This window comes from Zingiber officinale, chromosome 2B, assembly GCF_018446385.1.
Source record: "Zingiber officinale cultivar Zhangliang chromosome 2B, Zo_v1.1, whole genome shotgun sequence".
Lineage (NCBI taxonomy): Eukaryota > Viridiplantae > Streptophyta > Magnoliopsida > Zingiberales > Zingiberaceae > Zingiber > Zingiber officinale.
In genome coordinates, this window is record NC_055989.1 from 105329350 (window position 1) to 105354954 (window position 25605).

Below are 25605 nucleotides of genomic sequence, written 5' to 3' on the forward strand. Positions count from 1 at the left end.
CAGCACATTAGATTCTATGGCTGACGTGTCTCTGCCTCATCGCAGCCTTTAAGCATGCAGTGAATCTAAAGACCAATCATAATTGGGGTACAAATTTATGAGCTTCGGTAAGCAGTACAGAGCAGAGGTCGAGCTATTTTGTGTGTTTGTGTGGAAAGGAAAGCAGGAAGGGAAGCGCATGTCACGGGATCATCTCGAAAGCTGAAGCTAAAACCTCCATGAAAACCCCGCCCCTTTCCTCAACTTTCCCCTTCTCCACTTTCCTTGAGGCCGACCGACACATATTCCTCCCGTCTTCTTCTTTCCTCGTCTCGAACTTCGAGGCGCCTCGAAGCCGCGTTATTAATAATTAGACGGCGGAGCTATGGCGCAGTACTCTGTTGTGCCCGCCAAAGTCATGGAGAGGGGTTGGGAACGTGGTTGTGAGTCGGGAGGGGAAGTGGCCGAGGCGCACAAGCCTGTGCCGGCGCCGTTCCTGACGAAGACGTATCAGCTGGTGGACGACTCGGAGACGGATCACATCGTTTCGTGGGGCGACGACAGGGTTTCTACTTTCGTGGTGTGGCGGCCGCCGGAGTTCGCTCGCGATGTTCTTCCGAACTATTTCAAGCACAATAACTTTTCCAGCTTCGTCCGCCAGCTCAATACTTACGTATGTGGTCGCATTGCTTGGCTGATGTTAAATTTTATGCGTGTTTGATCGGGGGTGGGATTGTTTATATGGCAGGGATTTCGTAAGGTGGTGCCGGAGAGATGGGAGTTTGCGAATGAGTTCTTTAGGAAGGGGGAGAAGCACTTGCTCTGTGAAATCCACCGCCGCAAGTCCTCCGCTTCGCCTTCTCTGTTTCCTCCGCTCTACGGCCACCATTTCGACGACTACAGCCTCGCCGGCTCACCGGTGTGGCAGCAGGACGTCGCCGTCGCCGCTCCGCCGTCGCGTGTCCTCCTCCTAGGCGGCAACGACTTCGGCGCCGGCGCCAGCGGCGGGCAGCAGGCTGCGGTCGTGTTGGCGGAGGAGAACGAGAGATTACGGCGGAGCAATGTGACGCTGCTGTCGGAGCTAGCGCACATGCAGAAGCTCTACAACGACATCATCTACTTCCTGCAGAACCACGTGCGGCCCGTCGCGCCCAGCTTCGCCCGACGGCCGATAGCCGCCCCTCTCCACGGCTGCGGGAGCCCCACGTCGAGCAGCTCCCTCACGATCGCGGAGGAGCTCTCTCCTCCTCCCCCGCCGCCGCCGCCCTTCCAACTCGACGAACACTGCGCCGGGGAGCCCAAGCTCTTCGGAGTCAAGCTCGGCGGACCATATTCTACTAATGAGAGAATGTTCCATCTCCATGATCCACCGCCGCCAACTTCGCCCTCCACAAGACCGCGATTGGTCGACTTAAGCCTCAACCTGACGTCGACATCTTCTCGTTGAACACCACGACCATTAATCTCCGATCCCGTAGGTCTTCTTGCATTGATCTCAATCTCAAGCTCGGTTCTGTTCTTGTTATGTCTTCAGTTTTCCCCTCTATCATTTGCTTTTTAGAACTGATGTAAATTAAATACTCCAACCTAATCGATCTCCGATCCTAATAAATGGTCGCTTCCCTGATCTCGAACTCGCCGGAACGTGATGGTTCTCAGAGATTTCTCCGTGCTGCTGCCTCTCTGCTCGCGCTGGTCCACATGACATGAGATGACAAGAAACGACAGCTAGCTGCAGGCTCTCTCCTGCGCTGCATGTGTTGCAGCAGGGAGAACCATATTTGTTGCCGCTGCGAGGGAGAACAATCAGCGTAACAGCCATTAATCCGAGGACAGATATGGCTATAGCTCTCGTTCCCTTTCTTTCTTCCCCTCCTTTAAGTCGAAAGCTCTTTCCTTTCCTCTGCGATGTAAATGCACTGCTCGTTGCGTGCATGAACGTGGCTACTGATGACGGCAAAGATCCACGGTGGAAGGCTGCTGCGTTGCGCTGCATTGCATTGCATGCGTGCCTTTCTGAAGCGTGAGAGTTCAGGTATTGGAAGTTATGATGGAGCTGTAAAAGAGAAAGAGAGTGTAATGATTAGCGTAATCTATAAAAAAAACGCAGGATCCATCTTAATTAGAGTTGACCAAATCTTTTCAGATATCTACTCATGAGAATGGTCAAAGTGGTCGTCTTTAAATACATAACCATTCATTATCTGGACAATCCTTTTCATGATATTTGAACACAACCAACTAGCTCATACTGAAGTTTCTGGTAAGGAGCTCAAAGCACTGATGACTTGCTCGTACACCTTGATCCCGTTGAGAAACACAGAATCCATCAAAAACTGTATGTAAAGTCGATGAATCATCAGAAGGGACAACAAAATGAGCAAGGAAATTGAAAATGGACCATTAAATCTGGACCTCGTTGTGATCATGAAGTAATATTGGAGTATTCTTCATCGGCGAAAATCCCAGGGTGGGAATTCCCATCTGTCTCATGAATCTAGCATCAGTCGTCGAAGACAAAATTTCTGGTCTAGCAAGTTTCCCTCCGGACGCCAAAATAGCTTGTTTGAATGCAGACCACCATGGGTTGGACTCGTCGGTTGGTGTTGCTAGGGGCCGCCCTTTATTATCCCTTATCGGTCCTTTTTGTATCAGCTATAACAATATGGAAGACAAAAACACATCCGATCATTTTCAAATGTACTCGAACATGTATATTACATGAAGTTCTTGAAAAAAAGCTGCCCAAAGTTATATGGTTTGTCATCCTGAAGGTATTGTTAAGTCAGAAAAGGTGATAAAACTTTCATTTGAATGATCAAAGACGATCTTACATATATACATCTACCCCCTTGGCTGAAGGAAAGACGATTCCAGATATAAATAAAAAAAAACAATATAGGTGTTGGAAAGTAAGGTTGGCTCTCCTTATTCTATCACAACAAAAATCGTGTTCTAAAACATGAAGCATTGCATCAACATTACTGCTACTACAGCAAATTATCTATCTCAATTGTTTAGGGTTAGTTGCAAATTGGCCATGAGTTTTCGATAGACGTTATTGTAAATATAAAATGTATCTATGATCATTGAATAGCCTAATTATCATTCATAGGCACGTCTAACCTCACACAAAGCATTGCACCAAAACTATAGTTCATTAGGCAAACAAAATACTCAATTAGATTGAATTTGCACCAAATGACTTCTCAAATAGTCGAGCATTTTTCTAACCTTGTATGTCAAATTCTTTATAGAGGGTGCCCATTCCTCCTCGATCCTTTTCTTTAGTAGATCTATATCGGCTGTTGGCGGCAAACGAAGATCAAAACCCACCTCTGCTTCTGAAGGCTGCATATTCATTACAAAACCCTGCAGCAAGTATTTTCTATATGTTACACTACATGATGCATGATTACGTATGAAGTATATTCTCGTATTAAATTCAAAGTGCGAACAGTCTGATGAATAAATCAACAAGATGAGAAACATATGTATAGTTTACACATGTGCCACCCTTAGATAGGAGACTTCCAAGGTAGAATACAAGAAACAGAAAAGGAAACTTACAAAATTGTTTTCGGTAAATAGTTACTCAAACCACGTTAAGAAATATGCAAAAACTCGTGAAATTTCAACACTCCAAGTCAGTGTAAAGCACATGAACTTTCAACGTTGAAACTGATTGTTCACATATAAAAGATTTGGTAACATCTGTGTTACAGATTCATATCGGTGTCGAATACTCTACCTGAGTCCACAAATCATAACCATAAAGCAAAACAATAACGTCCCTACAAGTACAGTTATTAACAAAAGCATCACGAGTAGAGAAAACTGTATGTATATGTGTGTCTATTCTCAAACCGCAACATTTTCAAATTTTGTCGACTTGAATTGCATCAAAATTAACAAAGCTGATTATTCACATTTATGTCTAAGAACCATAGTTTCTGGTATCAATCAACCACAAACTGATATTGGTATTTGTTCTGCCAAATACCGAGGCTTCTGCCACATCAATATCGATGACAAAGGAAAATAAGCCACTCATGCCAACAAAGTTTTGGTGGCACCGACAAAGATATGGTTTGTCTTGGTTGGTATCATTAGGAAGCGCCCAAGACAAGAATTTTATCTTCCTGTAAGAGAAGAGGAGAAGAGAGGAAGTACCAAGTGAAGCAGCAAATTATAATACAGAGAGTAATGTCAGAGTTGAATACACCAAGATATGCCCATATTTTATTTTTGTACCAATTCCTGATGCCTATTCTAATCTTTGTTGTGCCAATTCAAATCCAAATTCTAGGGACTATTCGTGTATATTTATTGGTGCGTGGAGAAATCAATTCTAACAGTCTTGAGAAACTGTAATTTAATTTAGATGTTGAAAAATCATTAGGTTCATTCTACTAAAATGCAAAAGAACTAATGTTCTCATGTAATGCATGACATTCACAAAAAATTATCAATCAAGATGCTTATTATATATTTATAACTTATTGTCTTAAAATTTTAATTTAATTACCTTTTTAATTGTTATAAACTTATATTAATCGGTAAATTGGAGAAAAATTCCCAAACACAACTAAAACTTTACCCTAAGTCCTCCTGTCAAAAAATATTTATTCTCACTCCCTAACCAAACATAATGGATACCAATTTACCTAATTGCCCACATTTTCTATAGATACAAAAAGTCTAAAAGAAGATATAATTTTTCCTAAATTCAGCAACATTTAAAGAAAATATAATATATTTTCTATCCAATTGAGCACAATTCTTTTTTCGCCTGACCAATCGATTCAGCCTAAGTTAATCGATTGATATTAGCTCTCAATCGATTGGTCAAGCGAAAAAATAATCGTGCTCAATTTGATAAAAAATATACTAGATTTTATTTTAAATATGCTGAATTTAAGAAAAATTATACCTCCTTTTGGATTTTTTGTAGCTATAAAAAAATAAAGGATAATTAGGTAAATCAGTATGCATTAGGGAGTTGCATGCAAGAAAAGTTTACATCCAAGGAGTGGAACCAAACTTTTTCTGACGTAGGGACTAAGAAGGAAGAATAGTTTGTTAGTAGAAAGTTTTGAGCAATTTCCCCTCATTAATTTCTATAACCTTATATTTGATGGTAAATATATTAAGTGCAAGAGGATCATTAATGATATCGTGAATAGGAAAAGGGCCGGCTCAAAGGACAAGGGGTCAATGAGCTTGCATAGGCGGCGATCAAAGTCCACAGTGAGTCAAAAAGTCGAATAGCTGGCCTAGTAGGACCCCACACATATGATCGACCCTGCTGATCGGATAGGTTCCTTATGGGCTCCACTCCCAGAGCGGACCAGGCTCACTTGAGTCTCAGCTCCCCACACTCCCAATCGACCTGTCAATTGGACACGATACCCATGGGCCCCACTCCTAACGCGGACCGGGCTCACTCAAGACTCAGCTCCTCAGACTTCCGATTGGCCCTACCTCACGGACAAGATCCACGTAGACCCCACTCCCAGCACGGACCGGGCTCACTCAGGACTGAGCTCCCTGCACTCCCGATCGGACATGTTCCCCGTGAGCCCCACTCTCGACATAGATCGAGCTCACTCTGGACTTAGCTCCCCTCTCCCCGAGGTCGATCGAGCAGGCTCTTTGTGAGCCCTACTACCGGCTCTAACCAGATGCACTCAGGGGTCTACTCCTCTTTTTCTCCTTCGATCAGTCCTACCAATTGGACAAACCATAAAAGAGACAATGTTGATTTGCTAGACTTTGCTCCCTTTGAGGATGTTACTATGGCCCAGTTAGGCCATATACATAAATGGGTCATCTGCGAAGCCTATCTTCTAGCTAGCAGCCCAAGAGGCCTCCCGGCCTAAAAGTCCAGTTATTGCCATTAATACAACACGTGAGTTTGTTAGAGGATTGTATCAATATACAGATACTTACACCTTCTCCAAATTAATGGATTGCAGGATAATGTCTCATTAATGCGGAGATTGTAAGAAATATTATAAAAGGGGTTCTTCTCCGTTGGCATAGGAGTTCTTAGAGTCATGTCACATCACCAGCGATACATCCCCATCACTTCCCAACAATATCAAATTTGACACCGTTTGTGGGAATCTCTCTGCTAGATCCGAAAAGTGAAGATGAACAACACCATAAAACTAACTGTCACTTTGTCACAAGAAGATTTCGACCTGCTTGTGATGGCACAAGCATAAGCACTTTGATGTGGATGTCTTTGTTGAACATCGCTATAGTTGAAAGTAAATTAATTACTACCTAATTAGCTATTAGAGATAAATTAGCTATCGCATAATTAGTAGAAAATAAATAATGACCTAATTTAACTACTGCTATAGTAGAAAACAAATAATTAGCTTTTCTATTTTTGATTCCTTGTTTTCCTTTATGGTTGGTCTTTCCTAATCTTGTCATGTTTGACTCCTTATATAAGGAGTGCCATTATTAATAAAGGGGGAAAGAAAAAATTGAGCAATTAGGATTCTGTCTAGGACGAGTCTTTCCCCTTGAGTGATTTGGACTCTGTCTAGGACGAGTCTTTTTCCTCCTCCCTTCCCCCCTTACGTGTTGCATGACCAAGTACGGATCCGGATCTCAACATGTGACTCGATCCTATACTCGGGACCATATCGACTTGGTATTAGAGCCGGTCATGGGTGACACAGATCCTATCACATCCAAACTCAAGGCCTTCATGGAAAGATTGATGTCATAACAAGTTTTCATGGAGCAGATCACTTCCTGCCAACAAGGACTAGAGGAGCATATTGCCGAGATTTCCCGTACTGTTCAAGATGCTAGACGACGACCTTTGCACACTGCAGATAGCCTTACCAGCGCAGAGTATGACCCTTCTAGAGGCTCAGAGGTCAGACCTGAATTGCCAACCAGCGGCACCATGGCTCCGCGATACTCAAAGATGGAGTTCCCCACCTATTCTGGAGAAGGGGATCCACTGAACTGGGTTAAAAGGTGCGAAAAATTCTTTACCAACCAAAGGACCTCAGAGGCTGACAAGGTTGGCCTTACTACCTTCCACTTGGTAGGGGAAGCCCAATTTTGGTTTGATCAGGTAGAGCAAGAAGAGTCAGAGATGACTTGGAAGCAATTCAGAGACCACTGTCATATCCGCTTTGGCCCGCCCTTAAGCAACAACCCTTGGGAGAGCTAGCAAATCTGAAGCAGACAAGCTCTGTAGAAGACTATCAGCGCCAATTTTAATCTCACCTCGCTCAGACCTCGGACCCCCGACCTCCGACCACAACAACAAGTTGACTTATTCACTGCAAGGTTAGTCGAAGATCTCCGTATCGACATCGAACTGCAGAAGCTTGAAAACCTAGGCCTTGCAATGAATATGACCAGGGCACTAGAACGGAAGCAGTGCTTCCATCAAGGTGGGGGGCTGCTGAGCATGAATTGGGGCGGAACCACAACCAAGCTCAACACCAATAGTGGAGGCCCTCCTTTGGCAAAGATCAGGACCCGCAAGGAGACTCCACCCGTTTCATTTTTTAAGCGTCTGACTCGCGCCGAGATGGCAGAACGGAGAGCTAAGGACCTTTGTTTTAACTGTGATGAATCCTACTCCACGGGTCACAAGTGCCGAGTATTCCTAACAATTCTCTTCGGATCGGTATAAAGGTGGTTCGCCAGGCTCCCTACTGGTTCGATCACCAACTTCAAGGACTTCAAGAAGACCTTTGGCTCAAGATGTCAAAAGAAGAGCCAATCGGTCCACCTTGATAGGTGACCATCTTTATAAATGAGTTTTCTCTCGGTCGTCGTTAAAATGCGTCAGGCCTGATGAAGTTAACTACATCCTTCAAGAGGTTTGTCAAGGTTGTTGTAGTAGTCATGTCGGTAGTCGGACACGAGCCCAAAAAGTAATATTGGTAGGGTAATTTTTGCCCACCCAGTAGGCCGATGTCGTTCGGCTGGTGGCCATCTGTACTTCTTGCCAAAAACATCAAAATATACCGGATTCCTCTAGTCTCCTATCCCTTTGATCAATGAGGAATAGACATCATGAGTCTTTTCCCGACTACCCTTGCTCAGAAGAAATTCATATTTATAGTAGATTATTTCTTCAAGTGGATGGAGGTAGAAGCCCTAGCTAGGATCACAGAGCAAGCAGTCAATAAATTTTTGTGGGTCAACATCTTGTGTCGATTCGGAATTCCTCACAAGCCGGTCTTAAATAATGGGCAACAGTTTCAAGGACGCAAAATCAGAGAGTGGTGTGAAGGATTCGATATTCTCCAAGTCTTCACTTCTATGCATACCCACAAAGCAATGGCCAGACAGAAGTCACTAATCGAGAAATTATTAGAGGACTCAAAACTAAACTTGATCATGTGGGCGGAAATTAGGTAGAACTCCCCAGCATATTGTGGGTCAATCGAACCACCCCCCGAGAAAGCACGGGAATGATGCCTTTCATTTAGTCTATGGCAGTAAAGCAATGGTCCCGATCAAAGTCGGTGAAGAGTCCACTCGGCGGCTGCTCTATGATCAAAATAATGTTGATTAACGTCTCCTAGAGCTGAATTTCATCAATGACACCCGTGATCTGATAGTCGCTCGGCTAACTGCATACAAATAAAGGATGCAACAAAATTATGATCGACGAGTCATCCTCCATTCCTTTCAAGAAGACAATCTTGTTTGGAAGATGATCAAGTTAGTTGGAGATGTCAACAAATTAGAGCCCCAATGGGGCCCCTTCACAGTGGTGCAAAAGATGGCTTCGGGGGCATATTACTTACAAAATGCAAATGGTAAAAGGCTGAGTAGACCCTGAAGTGTAAGTTATTTGCAGCCTTATAGAACCTAAAAATACTTTTTGCAATTGCTCAAGAGGATGTGAGTTGTAAAATATACTCTTTCCATCTCTTAGTGAAAAGTGCAAAAATATGCATCCTCAGCCTTGTGAATAAAAAGCCCCAGACTCTTAGTTCTTGGTCCTTGACCAAGTTATAAGTGTGGTTCCCCACACGCCCCAACGACCCTCTGATCGGATAAAAACTCCATACTCTTGGTCCCTGACCAAGTTATAAGTGTATTCCCACATGTCCAACGACCATCCAATCGGTAAAAATCTCGACTCTCGCATCTCTAAGACTGAGTTATAAGTGTGGTTCCCTATACGCTCTAGTAAAATCTCTAGACTCTTGGTCCTTGACCAAGTTATAAGCGTGTTTGCCCAACGACCCTTCGGTCAGATAAAAACTCCAGACTGTTAATCCCTGGCTAAGTTATAAGCGTGTTTCCACGTGCCCAACGACAATCCGGTTGGATAAAAATCCAGACTTTTGGTCATTAACCAAGTTATAAGTGTGTTCCCACGTGCCCAACGACCATCCGATCAGCAAAATTCCCAGACTCTCGCATTCATTGTAAGTTATAAGTGTAGTTCCCCATATGCTCCAACGATCATCCGGTTGACAAAAATCCCCAGACTCTCGCGTCTTTAAGACCGAGGTATAAGTATGGTGCCTCATACACCCTAGTGAAATATCCATACTCGTCCCTGACCAAGTTATAAGCATGTTTCCACATGCCCAACGCCCCTCTATTCAGATGAAAACTACATACTCTTGGTCCTAACTAAGTTATAAGCATATTTCCATGTGTCCAACGACCATCCGATCGATAAAATTCCCAAACTCTCGCATCCGTTGCGAGTTATAAGTGTGGCTCCCCACACGTCCCAACGACCATCCGATAGACAACATTCTCCAGATTCTCGTATCTCTAAAATCGAGTTATAAGTGTGGTTACTCACACACCCTAATCAAATTTCCCAGACTCTAACGTCGACTGGGTTATAAGTGTGGTTCCCACACAAATTCACCGCTCGGTCGGCACTGGACTCATTTGCCTCTTAACTCGACACCCGCATCACTTGCCACTCGGTCGACACCCGCCTCATTCACCGCTCGGTCGACACTGGCCTCATTCGCCGCTCAACTCAGCACCCACCTTACTCGCTACTCGGTCGGCACTTGCCTTATTCGTCACTCAACTCGGCACCCGCCTCACTCACCGCTCGATCAACACTTGCCTCACTCGTAGCTCGATCAACAATCGCCACACTTATTGCTCTGTTCCGCACCGCCTCACTCGTCGCTCGGTTGGCACTCGCCACACTCGCTGCTCTATTCAACACTCACCTCATTCGCCGCTCGGTCGACACTCTCCACATTCGCCGCTTAGCTCGACACTCACCTCACACAGACTTTTCAAGTGGTTATTATTTATTGAGTGGATAAGTCTTTAATTGTGATTTTATATTAATAGTCTTTATGACCCAAGACAATACTGATACTCTAGGGCTATACTTTAACTCATTTACTGACTCCATTAGGGTCATCAGGTGATGAGATTGGATGTAGTAACGAAACATATAAGAGTCAGTGTATTGTAGTCTGGGATTCACCACACACTCATGGGTGTGGATATCCTATGTAATGTATTATTCTATAGTGTATAAAGTCTCTGATCAAAGCTGTAAGATGTACTTTAGGAAATGAGTTTCCTAGTTGCACATGCGATGTCATTATAAGATACATCATATGGTTGTCGAATCAATATACAACCCTCGATGTGTTGTAGATACGACCGAGAATATATGAGATGAAGGGACCAGATTGTACATTAACCATAATCGACTGGTTCTTACAAGCACTAGCCAGTGATACCTAGGGAGTCATGGGGCGGTGCTGCTAGACGCTCTCACCATGATTCGTTGGGTGCTAATTAGAATTAGTTCTGACATCCTATAATCAAGTAGTTGATCATAGGATGGGGCTATTAAGGGTATGCCCGTATAAAGAACGAGTACCATCCTGAATCATAAAGAATTGTGAACCCACGACTAGCTGTATCCCTGAACCGATCACACAAGTATTGGTTTCCCTATTTTCCATTGAGAAAGTCAAACTCAAGTAATTGAATTTGGCGAATAAAGTTTGATGTGATCGAATAGTGAATTGACAATTGAAATTTGATATGATCAAATGTTATCATGATCATGATGGAATCACATTATTGGATTTTAGAAATGTTCTAATATCCAATGCCAAGATGGAAGAAAGAAAAATGGCTAGGTTTAATTTGTTAGCCACACATGTCTCTTAATATTCCTTGAAGAGGTGAAGAGACACATGTCTATTCATCTTCCTTGGATAGATGAAAAGATACTCATCTCTTCGTATTCATTGGAGAGGTGAAGAGACACATGTTTCTTCATCTTCCTTCGATAGATGAAGAGACACTCATCTCTTCATCTTCCATAGAGAACTAATGAACTATATAAAGAGATGTGGTTATCCTTGGAAAGTGTGGCCAAGAGTGTAGAAGTGAGAGAGAAGTGAGGTGGGTGAAGATATAAGTATTTTCTTTCAAGTTGTCTCCCCCTCTCAAGAAGATAGAGATCTTCCTATTTCTTCCATCAAGAGAAATTCATCTCTTTGTCAATTATTTGTTACGACCATCTTGACGAAAAAACGACACTTGATCTCTAGTGCAATCAAGCGTTAGAAAGGGGACTCTAATCATGGACCGGATTAGCCGGAAGAAGCACAAGTTCAAGACAAACAAAGAAAAGTTATTTCGCTAAACCCGAAATAGTTGGAGACATCCCCAAACAAAGTTGTTCAAAAGGTATGTTTTCACTTATGTTTTGATTCATTTGTTTAATGATGCATGTGTTAATACAATTATTTAGATTTTGCTAAAAGATCTAGTATATTTAAATTAAATAGTTTTGCATGTCTAAATAAAAATATTAAATTAATATTAGATGAATCATTTGATAGTTTATCTTTATTATGCTTTAAGGATCTTACTTGAATTGTTAGATTGTAATGCATATTTAGATTAAAGATCATGCTCATGATTGTTTTTAAAATTCATATGAACACTCCTTTGATATAATTGTTAAATCATAAAATAAATTTTAAACTTTCGATGCGCATAGGGGTGTAGAAACATAATACGCAAATTTCAACACCTAAGCAGACTCTAACTCCTTAACCTTTTTCATCAAGGCCTGATTCATGTAATCCATGTCCGATAGAATCTAGCAGAGGGATAACCCCGAAGGCCAAAACTGGAAAAAAATGGTAAAAAGACAAAACGTCAAAATCTCTTTAAGAAGTGCAAAAAGTTACAAAAACACTTACTGCAGTTAGTCCTAGGCGAATATATTGGTGAATCCGGTCGGCATTCGGTTAATGGGTCGATCCATGCATTGCTCCTAAGCCTTGGCCAATTTTCCCTTCAGTCGCACAATATGGTTGAGCAAGGGTGGATATAAAAGGGAGCAAACCAATCCCCTCTGGGAGGGAATTGCAAAAGTAACACTAATTTTGAAGGGAGTTCTTGTCGCCCGAGAGGAATTGGGCCTGGAAGAGGATGGCCCGTGTACTATCGGTTGGATGTGGTGGAAGAGTAGAAATCAACCGAGTGACTTTAGGGTCAATCGGCTAAGGAGGGTCAGCTATATGTTGGCCGTTAGGAGATCCACCGGAGTCAGATTTGACTCATCCACCAGTTGTTTCCCTCGGAACAGCCACAAAGGATTCTCCCCGAACGGACGGGGGACGCATCAAAGAGGTCCGGTCAGTCGAAGTCGCCGGTCGGCGTCTTTTATGATGAATCCTCAACAGCTCGTGATATTCTGTGGACTCGGAGGAGTCTCTGACAAGCACCATGGAAGGTCAGGGCCACAACATTTTCCCTGGACTGGAGGTTGCATCACTTGCTGCCCTGCTACCCGCAACCTCGCCACCGGCTCCCTTGTTACCACAGCCGATCGGCTGGATTTCTCGCTCATCCAAAATGGCTTTGCCACGGCCATTCAACTTGACTTCGTCAAGCCTCATTGTGCTACTTACGATCTCCTTTCACATGATTCTACCTGCAAAATAAAAAGAGAACTTCAGCTAACGATAATAACGAGGATAGGGCCTCTGAAGCAGGCAGATAATTGGGCTCCTAGCGAAAAGCATCCAATTCCGGAGAAGGTGGAAGTTTCATCTGCTAATCGGCCAGCTATTGAAAGGGATAGTCCGGTAGAACAAAGAAATAATAAGATGTTCAGCCTTTATAAGAAGAAGACATCTTGTCAAAAAAGACTGCTTTCAGTCGGACTTGGAAAATAAAAACTCTTGCCTTTGCTTTTTTAGGGATAATAAAAATAATGAAAGAAACAAAGAAACAAAGGGGCTTGACACAACTTAAACAAAATACCCCACACAGTAATCGAATTGAGTTCGGAGCCAACTGTTGAAGGGGAATGTGAAAATATTGAGAAATCCTATGAATTGATCCCTAAAGAACATGACATATCCTGGAGGAAGACGGGGGCGATCGAGTGTGTTGGGAATAATGATATGAAAGTTTGTCGGTTAGCCTGAGCTAAGCCACCTCCCCGCCGTTGATATCTGAGAGCATGGCAATGTACCAGAGGGAGGGGATATGAAGCGGAATTTCAAGGACCATAGAATCGGAGCAAGGAGACAGAAAAAAGGCCAAAAACTTATGAAAGAGAGTGAGAACGGAAGGAGGAACGAAAATGAAGAGAAAGTAGCCGGTGAAAGACAGTAAGAGCAACCGGAGAAGATGAACGCGTGAGCATTTACTCAAGCCTCCATGATTTATAAAACCCTTAGGGTTTTCTAAACTCACGGTCTGATTGCTAGGAAAAAAAACATACTAAAAGAACACCACCGTTCGATCAGAGAGACAACAGAATTCAAACAGTCAAATGTCTATCCAGCAAACCTATCATGACTAGCTGCGTGGGTGAGCCACGTGGCTGCACTAAAGGAATTGACATTTATGATAGATGTGATAGACGAATCATGACCATGATACACCATCATGCATATCGTCGCACTTTACCGTGCATTTATAGCACCTACAAAGTATATCATTTCCCATTATCAAAGCATTTATGAGGCATGATATCTCGTTTTTTGAGGAAGATAGCTGCAAAAGTAAGTTTGATGGAAAGGTATCAAATTGCTGATCGGATAGACATAATTAAGATAGTGTCTAGACAGTCGACATAAACCTCCTACACTTGAAAGGGAGATTTGTGATACGATAAATAAGGAAAGGGTTAGCCCGAAGGAAAAGGGGTCAATGAGCTTGCATAGGTGATGGTCAAAGCCCACGGTGGGTCAGAAAGCCGAATAGCGAGCCTAGTAGGGCCCCACACACCCGATTGGTCCTACCAATCGGATAGGCCCCGATGGGCCCCACTCCCGGTGGGCCTGACTCCCGGTGGGCCTGGCTCACTCGGGACTCAGCTCCCAGCACTCTCGATTAGCCTTGTCAATCAAACATGATCCCTATAGGCCCCACTCCTGGCGCGAACCGGGCTCACTCGGGACTCAGCTCCCCGTGCTCCCGATTCGCAGGGCCGATCAGATATGTTCTCTGTGGGACCCACTCCCAGCGTAAATCAGGCTCACTTTGGACTTAGCTCCCCTCTCCCCGATCGGCCTTGCCGATCGGACAGGCTCTCTATGGGCCCTACTCCCGGCTTTCACGGATGTACTCGGGGTTCTGCTCCCCTTTTTCTCCCCCAATTGGTCCACCGATCGGACGGGCCATCAAAGAGTCAATGTTGACTTGCTAGACTCTCCATTTGAGGATATCACTATGGCCCAATTAGGCCATATACATAAATGGCCCACTGAAAATCCCATCTTCTAGCTAGCAGCCCAAGAGGCCTCCCGACCCAAAAGCCTAGTCATTGTCATTAATACAACACATGGGTTTGTTAGAGGATCATATCTATGTACCAATACTTACACCTTTTCCATATAGATGTGATTGATGGGTGTGATATAAGTATAATGATGGAACAAATTGATGGATTGCAGGATAATGTCTCATTAATGCGGAGATTGTGAGGGACATTATAAAAGAGGTCCTTCTCCGTTGGCACAGGAGTTCTTGGAGCCACATTACATCACCAACGATCCATCCCCATTACTTCCAGACAGGATCAATTACAGAGATGCCACAGTACAGGATTATGTCACTAGAACACAATGAACAACATAAAGCACGAATCCATACCCGAGTTAAAAATTCTAAAGAAACTCATGATTCAGGACAAAGCCTCTGAGAATGCCAAATGGAGCTAACAAAAGTGGGTATCAATGACAACGTGGCCTACTAGAAGTAGTTCAAGAAGTGCCAATCTCAAGTTGGAATGCTTCAGGTGGCGGTCAAGCTATGCATCTTTGAACTAAAGCTGAACTCATGACACTACTGTAACTAAATTTAAAGTGTCCGCATCAATTACAATGTTAAGTATCTGATACCCAAGGCAATATTGATCATAAAACATGGCTTTTTTTGCAAGGAGGTTTGAGAATTCAGAGACACGGCTGAAATTTTCATGATCATCATGAAGGTAAGAAAACAAGAAGAAAGTTCTCCATATATGACCACAAATAGGATTTCAGTCCTAGATTTTGTAAGGACAAATAATCTAACCAATCAAGAGCAAAATTTGGAGGAGAAAACAAAACTGTGGGCTTTCAGAACAAGGATCATGCAAAATTCAAGAGGAAAAATGTATACAGAGTGGCTTACCGTGGAGCTTGGAGTGCCGGCCTTCATGTAGACGGGATTCACCGAGATGACTTCCGAATTGGCTTTAGATCCATGCTTCACTTGATCGAACTGACTTGCCCTGAATTTTGCAGCAGCTTCCACGCAGTCCATCAGATTCTCCATCGCCCCGCCGTCATACATCCTCGATCCGTGCCCCGGAGCCCCGACTGCTGTGACGATCAAAGAGAGCGGCGACCGGTCAGCGTAGAACACCCTAAATTCGTCCTTGGGAGAGGCCTGTCCTTCGTCCAGCATGAAACCGATGTTGAGCTCCCGGAACTGCTCCGAAGCGGAGAACTTGGCAGCCCCATCATCGCCTCCGATCTCCTCATCGGGAACCAGCGAGACATGGATGGACCGGAGCGGAGCGAAGCCGGAGGCTTTGAGGTTGCGGATGGCCTCGAGATATTGTACAGCGATGCACTTGTCGTCCTGAGCACCGCGGGCGAAGATGCGGCCTTCCGCGTCGCGTACGGCAGCGAAGGGCGGGTGGAGCCAGCGCGAGGGCTCGGCGGGGACGCTGTCCATGTGGGAGTTCAGGAGTAGGGAAGGGAGGGAGGGGTCAGAACCGATCCAAGACAGGAGGACGAGGGGCTTCCCAGCAGCGAATTCGAGGGAAACATCTCGGAGGCCGATAGAGCGGGCCTCGGCGAGGAGAAAGGCGGCAGCGGCGGCGTAGTCAGGGTTAGGGTGGGCGGTGCGGATGCGGAGGTAGCGCTGGAAGCGCTCAATCTGCTCCTCCTCCTGCTGGCTGAAGGAGGCGGCGCCGGCGGTAGGAGAATGGAAGGAGAGGAGCATGAGGAAGAGAGTGAAAACGGTGACCGGGAGGTGGAGCATCGTTGGTGGATCCCCTCCGACGAGATCAGGCGTGTCAATTTGACCAAACAAATAGATATTACCACTTTTGTTTTTCGCCCCTTTTCCATTAAAAATAGGAAGGAAAAAAAAAAATCTTTCCGTCTTCACCCCCCGCCTCCTCGTGCTCTGCCTCCTCCTCGGCGTCAACAATTTCTTCATCGCGTCGGGCGTCTCCTACCATCATGTTTCCGCCTCCTGTCCGCCCTTCTCGCCGCCAACTCATCCGTGCCACCAACGTCAGCTGCATCCTCTGCTCCAGAAGCGACGTGCCTCCGGGATCCTCACACTCCTATTTCACCCTCGATTTCCTCGCCACGCTCGGCGCCTCCGTGCTCTTCGCCATCTACCTTCCTCTGGCGCAGTGGACGTACCGCCGGCCGCCAGTGGCGGAGCTATATGTTCCGGATGGTGATGGAGGCAGCGGCGATGGTTTGCGCGGGTGGGAATGGCGGCCGGAGGGGGGTTCGGCAGATGAGGAGGGAGACGGCGAGGGAACTCGACAAGGTGCGGCGTTGTTCTGTGTGACGATCGACGCGACGATGGTAAACTCACAGCCATGCTTCATGGGGACGGCGCAGTTGGTGTTCTTGACATCGTCGACGAACAGCGGGATATGCACGACGGAGACTCGTTCGGTAGGCACAAGGCGGTGGCCTTGGCGCTGTGCACGAGGGGGTTCGTTTCCTATATGTATCGAGAGGAGTAGTGCCGCAGGGCGACGGCAGCGGAGGCACAAGCGGAGCAACCGACGAGGACCGGCCGCAACCGAACTGTGGTTTTCACGTGGGATCGCCCCTCCCGACGAGATTGGGCTTTTCATGGGCTCGCAATAGGATATCTCGCAACATATTGGGCCGTCCAACCACACTTTATAGACTAATTTCAAATATATATTAGAAAAATATATTAAAACAAAGAAAAACTATTTTCTGCCAATAAAAATTAGGAAAATTAATGTCATTTTCCATCAAGAGCTCGACTCATTGAGTAGTTGATTCCGACACAAAAGAATCTACTTGAGGATCCGTTGACCTCATCAAGAGTATTTTCTAGCGGTGTGAATTTTCATAATCTATGAGCTATTTTAGTCAATCTAATCAATCGGTATGAAAATGTTGGTGTTAAGGAAGATCAAAAGATTCCCCCTTACACAGAATCTTCAGAGAAAATCTCTCGCCGGAGTACTGTGGCGGCGGTAGTGGCAGTGGTAGTGGCGGTGAGCCACCGAGCGGAGCAGCTAGCCTCCGATGCTCTCCCTGTTCTTGTTCTGATCCGCTGTCGGCCACCTGTTGTTGTCGGGTCGGCCGCGACGCCGACAAAGGTGCCCCGCAACCCCTCCCCGTTTCTTATTCCCCACTTCCTCCTCTAATCTCACGACTTTTTACCGGTTGCAACTCCCCCACCACCCACACCATGATTAGACCACCGCTGCAACCTCACCTCGCGCAGCTCATTCTTCCTTTTTATATACACTCCGGAGGCCCATCGCCATGCCTCATTTCTCTGCCTCCCCTGCTCTCTACCTGTTTGCTTAAATGTCCTGAGATTTCCAGTCTCCTCAGAAACTCATCGCTACTGGAACTCGACCGTTTTAACAGCTTGTATAGATTAGACAAAAGTAACAACCATCGGTCGGTACCTTCTTCACTTTCTAATTGCAATTATATGAAAATCAGCTAAAAAGTAGGAACTGATCTGATCTTTCCAGCTCTGTTTCAGAAAAGGATAGTACTGATTGCGCCAACTTATGGTCACGCGAGATTCTTGTGAGTTCTTTTGGGGGAAAGAAATTAAAGGAGTGGTGTAACTCGTATACAATGATTTTTGTACACGTATTAAGGTATTCTACTAGGCTTATCTTGAATTTCAATGAGAGATTGGTGGCCAAGGAGGCCTTTTTTCATCACTGTCTCCCTTTGTTGCCGGGACCTCAACGATGGGGAATGAACAGAAGCCGACGCCACAAGTTTCTGCAAATTTCAAGCTTCATTCAAGTAATTACCAACTCCTCACCAAACAAAATGTGGCCCAGCCTCATCAATTTGTCCTTGCATAATGTGCATTTTGCTATCATTGTCGTCGTCATATTTAATGCTGATTAGCACTGCGACCCCAGCGCGGGCCTGCTCCTCGCCTTATCCTCTCGCTGGAGAAATTATTCGTGGTGCGCAATGAATTAGTTTCGGTAACTGATTGCGAAGCAGTGGTTTAGTGAATCCTGCGACAAAATCCCACATTCCACGCTGATTTAGCCGTGCAAGGAAATCGGAATTAGCGTTTGACAGGCGCGTCAATGGAGATGAGCTTTGTCGCTGGAGATGCCAAAGCGGTCCGTGTCAAAGCACGCCACTAACGGATGGTTAATAATTTAGCCGCACGCCATCGTCTCCAACCATCTCATCACAAGGCCCACACAGAGAGGAATTGGGAAGTCCATTCCACTACTCTTTACATTCAATGTCAAAAAAAGGAGACAGCGTAGGATTCATAGTTAAACATTTAACGACGACAGAAAAGAAAAAAAAAACAATTCTTCATAGTTAAATTCCCAGGAGGATGTAGTAGACCAGAGTTATGGGGAGAGCGATCAGCATCCCGAATATGACTCTGCAGCAGGAAGGAGACAATGGATTAGTTGACAAGAAAGAAGAGGGGCGGAAGGATGGCAACAAGGGTGTACTCACGCTGTGCTGAGAATGTCCGGGTGGACGTTGTACTCTTTCGCGAACACAAAGGGAACAATGCCTTGTGGCAGGGCTGCCTGTCCATTGGAAAGAAAGAAAGAAAGAGATGAGAGAAGTTAGAGATAAAGTTGGTGTTGGGTGGAAAAGCGTGCAGGCATGTGGGAGGAAGCATGGGGAGGAGAGGACCTGGACAATGGCGATGTGCAAGAGGGCACCGCGTAGGCCAATGATCAAGGAAGCCACGGCCATGACAGACGGCCCTACCAGGAACCTCACGGCCATGGCGTAAGTCGCCACCTTGTTCCCGCACGCGATGATTCTCGGCTGCAGCGCCATGAACAGGCCTGCAGTCATCCAACATCGATCGGTAAATAATGGAGAAGATACAAGAAACGGAGCGTTTAAAAAGGGATTAAATTAGTCTTGAGGCACGTGGACGCTGACCGAGGCTGAACATGGCCATGCCGAGCCCGGCGTCGGAGAGTATGGAGATCGAATTAAGTACGATCTTCGGCATCGTGAAATTCCACCTGCAACAGAGAAAAAAAAATCGACAATTGTCTTCGAGCGTTTGCGAGATTGCTGGATGATTTGATTTGATTTAATGGCGAAGCTGCTGGATAAATTTGGTTACCGGAAGCAGATGAGAGACCAGATGATGCCGATCAAGCTGGAGTAGGTGTTGGGGTTGCGGATAAGCTTGCGCCACACCATGATCAGGATCAGCCTCGTCATGACGCTCGTCGGCGGCATGGCAGTCACTTCCCGTAGGCCACCTTTGCCGGCGGCCGCCTCCTTTTTAGCCTTCTCCTCGCCTCCCTCGTGAGGCTGAGCTGTTCCGTCTTTGTCCAGAATTGTCGTCTTGTTGGCGAAGCTGAACTCCTCTCGCTCTGCATACGGACCGTCCACTAGATTTTCAAACCAAATCGAGTTAACTGATAATGAATAATATGAGAAAAGGGGCAGTAATTGAGATTAGTTAGCATACATTTAGCCGGAGAAACTCCTACGGTGACCTGGTGCTCTGCTGCCGCCGGCAAACCGTAGTCCTTGCCGTTTCCGAAAACTTCGGAGACTGGCGACGCGCTGGAGCTCCACACGAACATGTGAAGGTCCTTATTACCGGCCTCCTCTGTTCTAAGGACGTTAGGCTGCCCGTTGGCCGCCCTTTTGGGAGCTGGTGCGAAGACGGCAGGATTCGGAGTCGGGTAGGGGGCAGTCACCGGCAATTGGTACTGGAGCCGGGTCGGAGGCTTGGTCGCTATCTCAGACTCGTCGTAATTCGACGGCCGAGGCGTCACCGCACCGAAGTTGGAGCTCCGGCCGCCCACCATGGCGTAGAAATCGTTGTGGTTGAAGCTGGAGCCGCGGGGCGTGGGGTTGCGCGATGACTGGAGGGAGTAGATCTCGGCGTTAGTGAGGTTGGAGGGGCGCGGAGTGGCGGCGGAGAATCCCCCGACGGAGCGGCGCGGGTAGTTGAGGTCGGAGCGGGAGGCGTTGGAGCGGCGGACGGTGACGTGGAGCTTTCCGTCCTCCTTGAGTCGGGTTTCAGTCTCGATGGGGACCTCACGGCCGTCGAGGGAGACGACGTCGGAGTCGACGCTGATGGAGGCGATGGCGCCGGCGGTGTCGGGGAACTGGTCGGCGATCAGAGCCTTGGCGGCGCGGTACTCAAAGAGGAAGAGCATGAGGGTGTACCAGATGATGCACTGCAGGACGACGATCTGGACCATGAGCGAACCGGCGTCCTTTCCGTACATGCCGATGAGCAGGGGTATGCCCATGACGAGGGTGTTGGGGAGGGTGGAGAGGGAGAAAATGGTGATGGTCCAGTCAAGGCGGCCGCGGCTGCTGAAGCGGCCCCACATGGCCAGCGCCGCCAGGACCAGCAACTTCTGGAGCGTATCTGCGGCGATGAAGCGGAGGTTCATGGCGTAGATGTTGTTGGTGGAGATGAAGTGGAAGGAGAGGAGCGGCACCGCGAAGAGCGCCACGAAGCGGTTGATGCCGGAGCACTGCACCGGCGTGAAGATGCCCCACCACTTCACCGATCCGTAAGCCAGGATCATGGCCACGTAAAGCGGAACAACCGCCGTCATCACGTTGTAGAAATCGGTCGAAGTTATCATCTTCTCTTCTTCTTCTTCTTCCGCTTCCGCCGCTTCCTCCTCCACTTCCTTCACTGAAGAAGCGACTCCCCCCTCCTCTGCTATAATAAATACACCCTTCATTTAAGCATTTTGCAACTAAGCCCTAACGGTATTGACGACTGACTGTAATTTTTCATAACAGCCCTTTATTAAATTCGTCGTAAATTAGAGGTTAAAACCATAAAAGCGTTAGACAATCTAGCGAAGTAACCGCCGAATCCATTGATTTCTATCTATTTCCCAAATTGCATATCTTAACCATTCTAATTGCCAACAATTTAACGACAATTATTTGATCGAAAAGGCAATGATCCAAAATGCATACCTTAATCTTTTAATTGCCATCAATTTACCAACAATTATTATGTGAGATATTACATGAATGTATTATTTAGTGCATGAACTTGATTTCAAAAAACAATATGAGTTTCAAAAGTAAAACCAGTAAATATTTGAAAAATAGTAAAACTTAGAAACCCCTCTTATTGATTTTAACTATCTTTCATATTTATTTTATACTTCTCATACTCTATAATAATCTGCGATGACTGATCGAGCTCGTAAGAAAAGAGAAAGTCAGTCTCGGGAAGAAACTAAGCCCAAGACGCTTAAACTGCTTAAGCTCTAAGGAGATACAAAGGAGTCGGTTCGGAGTCAGTAGGCGCTTGAGAGTTGGATGTTAAGGTAAGGCTAAAAATGAACTGAGCCTAGTAAAGTTTTAAGGTATTTAAATTTATTTGATAAGATAATCAAATTAAGTCGAGTTGAGTTTAAAATAAATCAAACATTTGAAATGATGGTTCAAGTTTAACTTCATTTATTTTATGAGTTTAAAATTATTTAAACCTTTATTTGAGTTTGGTTCATTGAAATGCTATCGAACTCTCAATTCAAGCTTGGCTTGAGTTTGGTTCATTTAAATGTCATAGAGTTTTCAATTCAAGTTTTTTTTATTGTTTGAAATTTTTAGTTGTTTGATTGACTACTGAACTTGATAATTCAAATTTATTTGTTAATTTAATTTAATTTAATTATTTATTTAGCATAATGATAAAAGTTTTATTAATAAATATGATTCATGAATATTATTCACGAATATTGTTCATGAGCGTTATAAGTTGAACACATATTTGTTCAAATTATTTGTTAGTTTAATGAGTTGCTTAAGTTTATTTATTTAATTGATCTTGTGTATATTGAACGAACATGAATAAAATATGTATATTAAACGAACATAAATAAAATTTTACCAAATCGAACATCAAATTTAATTCATTTACAACCTTATTCGAAGGTCATCGGGAATTTGATTTGCAGGTGCTTTGACTAGGTTCGGTGTAATAGGATACCCAGGGATAGGAGGCAGAATCAAAAGGTGCTCGGGGATTGAGTTAGGTGTGCCAAATACTTTGCTTGAGAGACTAGTACTCGAAAAATAGCCCGAGTCAAACGGTTATCAGAAAGATGAATTTGGGGAGAGGAACGAAGTTTTGGAAGGAGACTGTATATAATGGCAAGTGTTAATAATCATTAACAACGGAGTTATTATCATGAGAGGGGGTCGATGAATGATTGTTCAACAAAAAATAATAATGATGATGGACGATCATTGCGACACGAGATAAAACTCTAAAAGAGAGATAATTATTCAGAAAAGGATTTGCTCATCATACAATCATCTTTTTTCACTTAGTTATTTCCTGCTCTCAAAATCTTACTTAAGCTCGCCGGTACAAGACCGACACCCCTTTGACTCTGTGTTGACCTTGCTCTAGCTTACTTTAGTGGAAAAAAGAAACAAACAAAAGCTACTCAAACAAGGGAAGGAGTAAGAGGTCCTTTTACCCCGATTTGATATCCAAGTTTATTAGCCTAAATTCTTCCGAAATTCCTTCCATGGAAGACACGTAATCCCCTAATACAAGTTGTTAAGCTTGTAAGCATCAAGAAAACACATGAGAAACAGTAAACAAACAATATCCGATAACCCCAAAGTCCTCTGGTCTCCTGCAACTGCTACAAACTCGCATCAAACCAATCAGCATCGGCAAGCACACTTCATAGGGCTGCTCCGAGTTTTATGATTAATATATATATAAACTTAGCAACTCATGCCTGATTGCATGAACATTAATGATTAATTAGCAAGAGGACACCGAGTTTACGTGATAATTATTGTTAATTACCCGCATCACGATCTAATTAACAACTGTTGTTCGTTCTTCATGAACAATCAGAATCCCTGAAACCAGGGATTGTGAGGGCACAACTACCCTCCAACTTCCAGGATATTCGTCTTCTTTCTTTAAATGCCATTTGAGAGTGGACCCTAAACTCCAACGTAGGCCAATTATTTTATAATACATGCAACTTAGCTGTTCGATGCTGTAGAAATCTATCTCGCATTATAGAGCGATAACGTCGAAACTTTCTCCTCATGATGACATGGCTGACTATGCAAGGAATAACACGCAATCATAGGACTCGTCCGGAGTTACCCGGCGAGACCTCTCCTCTGCTTAAGTTAAATCTGATAGAAAAAGATGGAGTCAAGAAGATCCCGTTGAAAATAACATCACCTCTCTTTTGTGGAGAGGAGGTGCTAGGGATGGTACTCTCTCATAAGTTCTCAGTTTAGGTGGGGATAAAATAACAATTATTCTGATGGCTGATTTTTGTTAAAAGACGAATAGAAAGAAGATAAAATAGAAGAGTAATAATTAATTTTATCGTTTGTTTATATTTGTCCTCAAGATAATACAATATATAGGATTTAAACAAGTACTCGGTCAATTAACCAATTAATAAATAACAGAATAATTCTAAAAATTATTCTGAGAATTATTCTAATAATTATAACAGAATTATTAGAATAATCCTAAAACTAATTTGATTTGATTTAATGATTTGATCCGGTCAATTCTGGTAATTCTCTTTTATCTCTTTTACCCCCCGACAAACTCAATGGAAGATCTTTGACGTTGAGTTTGTTTGCTAACTTGTTGAAACGTTGTCTAGATAATGACTTAGTAAAGATATCAGCAATTTGATCCTCAGCAGAGATATAAGAGACGGATAATTGTTGAGTTGCCACACGTTCACGAACAAAATGAAAATCAATCTCCACATGTTTTGTACGAGCATGAAAGATTGGATTTGCTGTGAGATATGTTGCTCCAATATTGTCGCACCAAATTTTTGGTGCAATATTTGATGCAAGATGAAGTTCAGAGAGAAGTGATTGAAGCCAAATAATTTCAGACGTTGTATTTGCTATAGCTTTATATTCTGCCTCAGTACTTGAACGAGATACCGTAAGTTGCTTTTTCGAATTCCATGAGATAAGATTTCGTCCAAGAAATATTGCATATCCACTAGTAGAGCGTCTATCTTCAGGAGAACTTGCCCAATCCGCCTCACTATAGGCATGTAAATATCGAGACGATTGACGATATAAAAGAAGATCATGTAGAATAGTACCTTTGAGATAGCGAAGTATTCTTTTTACATTATCCCAATTTTGCTCAGTTGGAGCATGCATGAATTGACAAGCACGATTTACTGCAAAAGTAATATCAGGGCGTGTGATAGTGACATATTGTAAGGCTCCAACAATGCTTCGATAAATCTGTGGATCAGACAGAGCAGGAGAGGATGCAGATGGAGAGTTGTTTATAGCAATTAGTGTAGAGACCGGACGTGCTCCATCCATTTTGGCTCTTTGAAGAAGTCCAGTAATGTATTTGCTCTGAGAGAGAAGATAGCCATCCTCATGTGGAATAAGCTCAATACCAAGAAAAAAACGAGCAATGTCCAAATCTCGGGTAGGAAATTCTTGATTGAGAAGACTTAATAAAGTTATGATGCCCTTGTGATCATTACCGGTTATCAGGATGTCATCCACATAAATAAGAAAAAAATATCATAAACCTATCATTATATTTGTGAAATAGAGACGAGTCGGTCTTTGATCCAGAAAATCCTTGAGATTGTAACCAATTGGATAGTCGATGAAACCATGCACGAGGAGCTTGTCGAAGACCATATAAAGATTTCTTAAGTTGGCAAACATGAGATGAAAATTGTGGATGAATGGACCCAGGTGGTTGCTCCATAAATACAGTTTCCTCAAGATGACCATGGAGAAACGTATTTGAGATGTCCAATTGGCGTACTGGTCAATTGGAACTAACAGCTATCGATAATAATAGTCTGACAGATGTAATCGTGATGACTGGACTAAAAGTGTCATTGAAGTC

At 44.3% G+C, this 25605-nt stretch overlaps 3 protein-coding genes and 1 long non-coding RNA gene across 4 annotated transcripts; 1 reads left to right on the forward strand and 3 right to left on the reverse strand.

The window, feature by feature from the left end:
* On the forward strand, positions 1-1504 carry LOC122046647 (heat stress transcription factor B-4c-like). The gene is made up of 2 exons (XM_042607432.1): positions 1-652; positions 728-1504. Exons 1-2 carry the CDS (start codon positions 365-367, stop codon positions 1424-1426), a joined length of 987 nt encoding a protein of 328 aa, XP_042463366.1. The 5' UTR covers positions 1-364; the 3' UTR covers positions 1427-1504.
* Positions 1505-2056: 552 nt separating this feature from the next.
* LOC122046646 (aminoacylase-1-like) lies at positions 2057-17189 on the reverse strand. The gene is made up of 4 exons (XM_042607431.1): positions 15634-17189; positions 3214-3351; positions 2395-2634; positions 2057-2315 (listed from the first exon to the last, which is right to left on the reverse strand). The coding sequence occupies exons 1-4, from the start codon at positions 16669-16671 to the stop codon at positions 2226-2228; spliced, it is 1506 nt and encodes a 501-aa protein (XP_042463365.1). The 5' UTR covers positions 16672-17189; the 3' UTR covers positions 2057-2225.
* On the reverse strand, positions 7085-15619 carry LOC122046648. Its single transcript, XR_006130337.1, has 2 exons — positions 12201-15619; positions 7085-12127 (listed from the first exon to the last, which is right to left on the reverse strand). It is a non-coding gene; the product is annotated as an uncharacterized LOC122046648 (long non-coding RNA).
* Positions 17190-18928: 1739 nt separating the features above from the next.
* On the reverse strand, positions 18929-21399 carry LOC122046645 (probable auxin efflux carrier component 1c). Its single transcript, XM_042607430.1, has 6 exons — positions 20185-21399; positions 19831-20104; positions 19641-19726; positions 19383-19540; positions 19197-19273; positions 18929-19119 (listed from the first exon to the last, which is right to left on the reverse strand). The coding sequence occupies exons 1-6, from the start codon at positions 21323-21325 to the stop codon at positions 19053-19055; spliced, it is 1803 nt and encodes a 600-aa protein (XP_042463364.1). The 5' UTR covers positions 21326-21399; the 3' UTR covers positions 18929-19052.
* Positions 21400-25605: the final 4206 nt, after the last annotated feature.